This window comes from Caretta caretta, chromosome 9 (genome assembly GCF_965140235.1).
Source record: "Caretta caretta isolate rCarCar2 chromosome 9, rCarCar1.hap1, whole genome shotgun sequence".
Lineage (NCBI taxonomy): Eukaryota > Metazoa > Chordata > Testudines > Cheloniidae > Caretta > Caretta caretta.
In genome coordinates, this window is record NC_134214.1 from 1207352 (window position 1) to 1217156 (window position 9805).

General features: G+C 55.1%; 1 protein-coding gene across 4 annotated transcripts in view; it reads left to right on the forward strand.

Moving 5' to 3' along the window:
• XXYLT1 (xyloside xylosyltransferase 1) overlaps window positions 1-2956 on the forward strand; it is a 107074-nt gene extending 104118 nt beyond the window's left edge. For all 4 annotated transcript variants that reach the window (XM_048864539.2, XM_075132013.1, XM_048864538.2 and 1 more), the window contains one exon: window positions 1491-2956. In XM_048864539.2, the coding sequence (XP_048720496.2) occupies window positions 1491-1887 (397 nt within the window). In that variant the 3' untranslated portion in view covers window positions 1888-2956. The remainder of the gene's footprint in view (window positions 1-1490) is intronic.
• Window positions 2957-9805: the final 6849 nt, after the last annotated feature.

Sequence of the window (9805 nt, forward strand, 5' to 3'; positions counted from 1 at the left end):
CAGAATCTGGCCCACTTTGTTTCACTGTTTTATTCCGTTTCTCTTCTAGAATTTGCCTTTGAAGGGGAGCTGAACCCTGAGTGCCCCATCGGCAGCACACATTGCAGAGCGGCTCACGGGCTGGGTTAGCCAGTAGCTGTCAAGGCCTTTGACCTCTCAGTCTGCAGCACCCCTGCAATGCAGCCCATTAATCTTCCAAGCCTTTTTCTGCACCAGCAGATCCTTCCCAGGGGACCAAGCAGGGTGACCCAGGACACTGGGGAGCCTGATGCTGATCCCCACAAACCCCTGGGAAGGCTGATGGGGGATGCCGGCAATACAGCATGAAAAGATGGTAACAGAATGAATGCCCATCAGCATGGGGGGCTCTGTGGGAAGCAGGACTTGTCACACCACCCCGTCGTCCTGTTTGTGAGGAGATCACAAGTGTAGCTGATAGAGGTCACTGTGTTGACTGAGGTCTGCATAACTTCCTGATAAAAACAGCACACTACAGAAATCGGTGCAGCCCATGTTAAGGGATTAAAGACCAGTTTACCCAACAGAAGGGCGAGCTCTACCTGGGTAGGAGTTTCTGATAGCAGAGGGCTCTGTAACTGATCAGAAAAAGGCTTAATATGATTCCATGGTTGGAAGTTGAGACTAGATAAATTCAAACCACAAATAAGAGGCAAATTTTTAAACGGTGGGAGGGTAATTAATGGTTGGCATCATTTACCAAGAGTTGGGGTGGATTCTCCAGCACTTGCCATTTTTAAATGAAGACTGCATGTCTTCCCAAAAGCCCTGCTCTATCTTAGCCAAACATTAGGGGCTTGACCCAGGAATTACTGGGTGAGGTTTTCTGGCTTGTGTTATGCAGGAGGTCAGACAAAATGACCACAATGGTACCACTCTTTAAATCTATTAAGGGCTGTTATAAAGAGGTCAGGGATCAATTGCTCTCCATGTCCACTGAAGGTAGGACAAGCAGTAATGGGATTAATCTGCAGCCAGGCTGATTTAGAAAGATTTTCCTAATATCTAACCTAACTCTCGGGGTGGTTAAGCTCTGGAACAGGCTTCCGAAGCAGGTTGTGGAATCCCCGTCACTGGGATGGTCCAGATTTACTTGGCCCTGCTCACTGCAGGGGGCTGGACTTGATGACTTCTTGAGGTCCTTTCCAGTCCCATAATCCCTTCTGGTCTTAAATCTAGGAGTCCCTGAGGCAGGTGTGAGCTCAGGCTTGCATTCCTTGTCCACCCGGAACACCTGGAGCCTGGAGAAGTGTGGGCTTGCAAGGAATGGGTCCCGGGGTGGACTTTTATCTCAGTCCTGCAGGGGCAATGCTGAGGGTGAGCGAGTTTCCCTGGGGTACAGAGAGCATTTTTGTAGCTGGTGGAGTTAGTGCTTCTTGCGAGGCTTGTGCTCAGCCCAAACCTGGTTGCTGTTGGAGCCATCTGCCTGTGGCCTGTAACGCCCCCATGTTGTGCTTTTCTCCCTTCTCCAGGCACACCTTCTGGCAGTTCCGCCGTGAGAACCCCCAGACCAAGGTGGGTGAACCCCCTCCTGACGGACTGCCTGGCTTTAACAGCGGGGTCATGCTGCTGGACCTGGAAGCCATGCGCCAGTCCCAACTCTACAACCAGTTGCTGGAGCCAGACATGGTGCGGCAGCTCACGGAGAAGTACCACTTCAAGGGCCACCTGGGGGACCAGGACTTCTTCACCATGATTGGCATGGAGCACCCCGAGCTGTTCCACGTGCTGAACTGCACCTGGAACCGGCAGCTCTGCTCCTGGTGGAGGGAGCACGGGTACAGCGACGTGTTTGATCAGTACTTCAGGTGCGAGGGCCAAGTCAGAATCTACCATGGGAACTGCAACACGCCGATCCCCGAGGACTAGGCCGCTCGGCGCTGTCTGCTGGGGGCAGCACTGCCTTTTCGGTGGTGGGAGAAGCAGCTAGTGAAGTGTGTGTACCAATGCCCCGTGCAAAGGTGTGTCCACCCCATTGTGCGCTAGGCTTCCGCGCCACACTCCAGCTGTTCCAGGAACATACCAGGGCACCTCACCTCAGGGAGGAAGTGCAGTCTAGTGGTTAAATCAGGGCACCAGGGTTCTGCTCCCAACTCAGACACTGACATGGCTACATGAGTTGGGCAAGGCATGTCGCTCCTCCATGCCACAGTCTCCCTACCTGTAAAATGGGGCTAATAATATTTACCCTCCTCCCACTGTGAGGCTGAATGAGTTCGAGCAGCGAAAGCCCCTATGTACATGCAATGTATGCCGATTCAGTGCAACGGCACATAACACTGCCTGCCCTCACGTCCTGGGTGCGTCGCCCTGTGGGATAGGGACAGCGCCTCATTTGATACTGACCGTGTCAATGTTTGCACAGTGTTCATGAGCATTGCATTGTTATTTGCTGTACCTACAAAAGGGACCATCACTCGGTGACCTATTTCTGTGTCTAATGCAGGGCGAGGAGACGCCATCTCCAGCCTGGCCTCATTTAGAATAAAAGCCAAACGACACTTTGTAAAGACTGATTTGTGCTGATGAAATTACAAAGCTGCATTAACACTGGGTTACTCCTGGACCAAAATTGAATCCAAATGAGCTTTAAAGCCTTCTCTTGGTTCTTCCCAGTGCTAAAAGCTTTTCTGCTGTTCTCATCTTAGAACCACACAGAGTGTGGACTAGTGTATTCTTTTTTACTAGCTCTTCAGTTAACCTTTTGTGCTAGAATAAAGGTGCAAATGTAAAATACTCTGTGTCCATTTTCCACAGCACAGCTGATTATCTAGGTGAAAAGGTTTGATAAGGGTTTGGTTCTTTCTTACGGTGATTAAAAAGTAGCTGACATGCAGCTGTTGGGTAAATGAAAAAATGGTGTCCTACGTACCATCGCCACTCTGTTTAACCGCCTGAGAGTCCTGAGTCAGGTCTATAATAAAATGTATTCATGGCAGTTGTTATTGCCCCTGTGTGTGTGGCTGATTATAAATGGCAGAGATAATGAGCCTCATTAGACCATTGTCCTTCCTTGGCAGCGGTGAGCTGCTTTTCACCAGGTAAAGCCTGCAGCGTTCCAGCCCATGCTGGCAGAGTGCTCTCTGACGGCCATGCACAGCACCCCCAAGCACTCCGGGTCCTGTCCAGTCTCTCCCAGATTCCTCCGTCGAGGAGGAATCACTAGGGGTGGATCTAGCCCAGTGTCCTGGCTCTGCCGACAGCCTGCAGCAGCAGCAGACGAAGGTGGGATACCCTGCACCCTGGGGAAGCTTCTTCCTACCGCCAGGCATTTAGTGATTGGCTTGTGTGGTTCGGCATAACGGGTTAATCAGGAGGGCAGGAAGTGAGGGTCTTGCAGGCCCTAGCTGGGGTGAGAATGGTGTGCTCCAGCTCTTTAGCTGAAGACATGTGTTCGGTCCTGACCCAGCAATTCCAGAGGGGGGCACAAAGCGCTGCAGAGAACTGGTTGTCTCAGTCTCTAGGACAGCTGCTGTGGTACTGAACGCCTTGCCGTATGCGAGAGAGAGGACAGTGGTATTAGTACATGGGCTTTAATCCTGTGGCGCCGTTAGCCACTGCCCAAACCCACCTCCTGCCTTGCCAGCGAATCCCCATCGGTCCCCCACAAGAGGCAGGCCTTGTGGAACAGAGCCTGCAGGAAGGGGTGCAGATTTCCCGGGGATCTCGACACAGCCTAAGCTCCATGTCCAGCAGAATTGCGGCAGTTGCACTTAGCCTAGGGCCTTCAGCGGCGCTAAGACCAGTCTGTACTTTCTAGTGTAACATGTCCGTCGTTCAGTGAGCAGCACAGAATAAAATCCAAGTTACACAAGGTATCGCTGCATCACAGGCTGACAACATACATGTAAATATCAGCCCTGGGCTCAGCTATTCACAACCTTCCTCCTGCAACGTCTGGCTTCCTGAATATTGAGAAACTCCTGGACAGTGAAAACACACCTACTCTGCAAACACAGACAGCTTGGCAAAATCACCAGAGGAGTTTACCCACCCAAGCACACGCTCTTCTAGCCAGCTTGATTAGGGTGAATATGAGTTACCAGGCACAGCAGTTAGAAGTGCATGATGTGAGAGCAGCTGTGGCTTGTCTGCCTTACTAACCCTGCATGTGTCTGAATATGCTTCAGGTCTGGTCATGTTATTGCTTACCGCGGGTCTGCGGCTCAGAACGAGAGTGCTGGGTCTCTTCTCTAGCACATGCTACCTCTGGGAAGGGTCACACAATAGAGTACAACGCTATCGGTCATATGAAGTGCCATTTATGGGGCCAAAGCTGTAAAGTGCCACTCCCCGCCTGCTCCTCTTCAGAGTCACAGCCCTTGCTCTCAGGCAGTGCAAAACCTGTCTCTGCACCTGTGTTTGCTTGCTCAAGGGAGGGTGGGGCGAGGCTGGCCCCCATGTAGGAAGATCACTAACCCTGTAATGAATTTGTGCTGGACACTGTACCCATTTAACTATGAGTTTCCAACCTGGGTTGGTAGAATCAACACCCCTTGTGTGTGTAGACAGGGGCTTAGTTAATCGTCAGTTACCCTACAACCTAGCGCTAATGACCACATGGTAAATAGCATGGCACATGACAACCCTGTGATTAACACAGCAGCCTCCGTGCTTTTGCTTCTATACATACTATTCTTCATCCTTCTGTAATGACACCAGACTCCCAGTCGTCGGCAGGTGGGATCAAACCTGGGGCCTCTGGCCCTTAGTGCATGCGCGAAACACCACATGGCCCTTAGGCTATGGCCCTAAGGCTGTAGGGCAGACTCATTAATCTCTCTCTAAGTGGTCTTGGTGCCACTTGATGGGCCAGAACCCCACACCCAGGAGATGTGGGGGTTCCACTTCCACTCTGCTAAGTGGGAATGGGGGAGGGGGGCAATGCAGTGAGAACTTTTAACTCCGTTGCTGCCTGTTAAAGGAATAGCTTTTAATTTTTTTAAAGGCAAAAAAAAGCTGGCAACAAATGTAACCAGCTTGGCAGTGGTGGGTCTGAGCATCGCTCACCTTCGCCTCATTTTGAACCCCAGACAAGCAGCAGCTCTTCACGCTGTTGGATGGCCCCAGCACTAAGCCTGCTCCTTCTTTGAGTCGCAGAACCGATCTGTTTCCAAATCACAGCACAAGCGCTCGGCTCCAAATTTCCTCCCAGGTCCTCAGGGAAGGAATGACTGAGAACAAGGGAGAAGCAATGTCCTCTTTTCATTACTCCACCATTTTAACAAAGGGGAGGAGATGAACAATCATTGTGACCCCCTGAGAGCAGCGTCAGCTGCGGCCCAGCTGTGCCCGGCCTGCCAGCGCCGGAGGATGCAGTGCACCAGTGCCCGGGCTAAAGCAGAGCTGGTGATTTAGTGCCCCCAGTAAAGCCAAAGTCAGAGGTGACTTTTTCCAGCTGCGCCCTTCAGTACAAACTGGCTTTGCCCAGAAGCCTGCGTGCTCGGAGCGAGGCAGCCACAATGGGCCTGAAGCGACCTTCTGTGTGGGGGTCCCAGGCTCAGCTTGGGCCCGCTACTATGTGTAAAAGGCCTTTGCCTGGCTGCAGCTCTTCTCGACTGAGCCTTGCCGTTCTCCTTGCAGTGAAACAAGCCTCACACCCTAGCACTGGCCCCCACGCCATAGCTGGGGCCCCAAGGCACAGCGTGGTAAAGTGATCTGCTCACGGTGACGCAGCAAATCCGTGGCCGAGGCGAACAGACCCCAGGAGGCTGGACGCCCCCGTCCCCTCCTCCAGCCAGCGGCTGGCAAGGCCGCTCGCTGCTCATGCTGAGCTGCCATGCCCACCCCAGCGATGGCCAGGGCTGACGCGGGTAACGGTCTTGTTACGCAGTCACACAGACCTGGTAGCGGGACGCTTACAGCGCTGCCCCCAGCAAGGATCCGCACGTCAGCCCCTAGCGCACAGAGCGTGGTTTCCTCGCCCTACGCGGCACGCCCTGGCCGGCACCTCGTTGTACCGGTCGCTCTTTGAACCACGTTACCGACACGGGTGGCAGGAGCTGTGTTCGAAGGGGCTGAGCCGGCTGGGAAGGTGCGTCCTGGGCTGTGAGCGTTGACTCCAGCCCTGAACAGCTTTGTGACGCTGGGCCCCAGTCACCCCGCACAGAGACGGGGTCTGGGCCGGGAGGCTCAGGGCCGGGCCGAGGACACGGGTGTTCACAGCACGGCCCCGTTTGCTACTCAGCGGCCTCCTGGCTGCCCACATCATCGGCGAGGGCTGGGCCGCACTGGGCCGGGGCCAGGCAGGAGGCGCACACCCTGATGCTGGACCCCCGACGCTGCTGTGGGGAAGCAGGCGCAGCAGCTGAGCTGGGCTGGGGCTTTCCAGAGTCCAGCCCTCGCTAGCCCTCAGGCCTTCACCACCAGTGGCCCGGCCACTTAGACCCAGGCACTAATGGGCGCAAAACTTCAGCCAGGGCTAATCGCCCTGACGACGAGCAGATGCCGCGGCGATTACGTTTGGCCGGTAAAAGGGCGGCTTATAAACTAGCATTTGGCTTTGCCCCAGGTGTCTGCTCGACGCACTCGGGTCCCTCACACAGCCGGGGCCACACGGCGTAATGGTGCCAGGCAGTAGGGGCTCAAGGCGCCATGCCCAGGGCCAGACGAAGGAGCATCCTGACTAGGGCCTCTCAGCTAGTGCGTTTCCAGGCCTTATGGATGTGAAACAAAGCATGGAGCTGTGACCCAGGTACAATCGATGGAGCCACAGCTGTCTGAGTCTGCAGAGAGCCTGAACCGCCAGCCTGGAGACAGGAAACTGCCCCAGTCACCACACTGGAGTGTAAGCCAGACCCTGTTACTCAGATGGGTGCGTCTGCTGACACCCTCATTCCTGCCTGGGCCCCGAGTGTGTGTGTGTTGGGGGGGTCGCCCCATGGGCACCACACCATAGTGCTGCTGGGGTTGTGGCTGGCGGGCCCCAGGCCTAACTGACGACAAGGCACCTTGATGTGAGGAGAGGAGGAGCCCCAGGCGTGCAGGTCTTGCAGCCTGTGAGCAGGACCAAGGCAAACCAGGCAGGCCCCTGGCATGGGCCAGGGCGGAGGGCAGTGGTCAGGTTGCTCAGTTCAGCCAAAGATGCTGGAACACATGCGAGGGAGCAGAGGTGAAGTGTGGAGGGGCATGTGTGTGGGGGGGGACTGTCACATGTCCCCCCCGATTATTCATCACATGGTGTGGCCGGGGGCCACCTCCCAGCGAAGCAGCTGTGCCGGGCAGGGAGAGGACCAGATGGGACCTGCAGGGGAGGGGGGCTGCTGCTTTCTGGGGATGGGGATGGGGGGGTATGACTTGAGCTGTTCTGGGGTTGTTGCCCCCCCACACACACGCAGCATGTATGGGTCGTCTATGGGGGGGGGGTCTGTTTAGGGTGAGTGTGCGTGGGGTGATGATGAGAACACACAACGGCATTAGGGGGTACACTTAGAAGGCACATGGGGGGGCGCAGCCATCCCCCAGAAACCTGGGGAACTGACAACCCCCCCCGGCTCCTCCAGCTACGCTTGCCAGGCACTATGGCCCCCATGTGTCCCAGAACCCAGGGGCAGGCACCAGCCAACCCAGCCCATCACTAGTGATTGCAGCATTACTGGGGCCAGAGGGTGGGGGGTGGGGGCCCATCCTGGTGTGTACTCAGCCCCACTCGTACTCCCTGGGGTGTGAGTACCCAGCGCCAGGCTCCTCCCCCCCACCCCCCCCGGTGGGCCATTGTTCACTGCACGATGCCACTGTGTCAATGCGTCCTGGGGGGGGGGGGCAAATTGGGGAGCAGCCGCGAAGCCTGGAGCTGCGGCCTTGCCATGCCACGGCACCTGGTCCCATCCCTCATCAGTCCCATGCGGCCCCCCCCCTCCCCGGCTGGGGGGGGGGGTGTCCTGCGCCCTCGTGTGTCGCACGGAGCAGTGTAGGGTGGGCAGGCGACCGTCCTGGAGCTGGCCTGTGCCCATTCACCACTCGATGGTGGCAGTGAGTGCTTTCCCTGGAGCACTTCTAGCCACGCGTCACCCCACGCCCGAGCGTCAGAGGGCTCAGAGGGGCAGGGCCTAGGGTGTGAGCAAGGGGGTGGTTTACCCAGAGAGCACTGGGGGAGGGGGTCACCTTGGGATGAGCATGAGGGGACCCTTTAGGTTGGCCCTGGGGGGGGGTGAGATTGCATTCAAAGGGAGCAGGGCTTTATGCCGCTTGACCAGGAAGAGGTTTAGGGTGCCTGCCCAGACAATGTTTAGGTAGCGCACCCTTGGAGCGTGCGGGGGGGGCAGCACAGGAGGCGGGGGTGGGGGTGGGGTCACGAGTCTGCAAAGTGCCATGAGGTGGAACGAGCCGCTCCAGCATCAGGCACTACCCCCGGCTGTAGGACAGAGTGACCGTTCATTTCCGCCTGGCGCAGCGCTGACGGGACAGGAGGCCTGCTCGGAGAGCAGCTTGCATGATGGATTATTCTGGGGCGATGGAGAGGGAGGGCAAGTTCAGTGTACAGAATTGGGAGCACGAGCAAATACACATGTAGAAAACCTCTTAGGGCTCATCTACACTGCAGCATAAGCCAGGGTTCGTAGAACTCATGGTATCAGACCCTGGGTTTGTGAACCTCGGGCTTGAGCATCTATACGCATTTGTAACCCGTAGTCAAATAGTGTAGCAAAGCTGAGCAGCAGTGTCACGCAGTGGCGTCCCTTGCTGGAGTAAAGTAACAATTAATACATTTATGTAATGGGAAAGTGTGAGGAAGACTGGCCCAGAACAGACCCCCCCCCCTCCGCCCCCAGATTTGGCCTGACCAGTAGAAAGAAATAGGCCTCTCAGCCTGTGGAGTCTGTGCTAATTGAAATATGCCTGTCAGTTTACAAGATCTGTGTGAATTGTAAACGCACATCCTGAGACCAAAAAGTCTGTTCCAAAGTGACAAGATTACCATTAAGGACAGCTGCTGTTACAACTTGTTTTCCTGAACTCAGGGATAAGATCTGCGCTGGGCATCGCAAAATGGGGAAGAGATGGCCAGTCCTCTGTGGAGATAGAGGTGGTTAGGGACTATTTAGAAAAGCTGGACGTGCACAAGTCCATGGGGCCGGACGAGTTGCATCCGAGAGTGCTGAAGGAATTGGCGGCTGTGATTGCAGAGCCATTGGCCATTATCTTTGAAAACTCGTGGCGAACGGGGGAAGTCCCGGATGACTGGAAAAAGGCTAATGTAGTGCCAATCTTTAAAAAAGGGAAGAAGGAGGATCCTGGGAACTACAGGCCAGTCAGCCTCACCTCAGTCCCTGGAAAAATCATGGAGCAGGTCCTCAAAGAATCAATCCTGAAGCACTTGCATGAGAGGAAAGTGATCAGGAACAGCCAGCATGGATTCACCAAGGGAAGGTCATGCCTGACTAATCTAATCGCCTTTTATGATGAGATTACTGGTTCTGTGGATGAAGGGAAAGCAGTGGATGTTTTGTTTCTTGACTTTAGCAAAGCTTTCGACACGGTCTCCCACAGTATTCTTGTCAGCAAGTTAAGGAAGTATGGGCTGGATGAATGCACTATAAGGTGGGTAGAAAGCTGGCTAGATTGTCGGGCTCAACGGGTAGTGATCAATGGCTCCATGTCTAGTTGGCGGCCGGTATCAAGTGGAGTGCCCCAAGGGTCGGTCCTGGGGCCGGTTTTGTTCAATATCTTCATAAATGATCTGGAGGATGGTGTGGATTGCACTCTCAGCAAATTTGCGGATGATACTAAACTGGGAGGAGTGGTAGATATGCTGGAGGGGAGGGATAGGATACAGAAGGACCTAGAC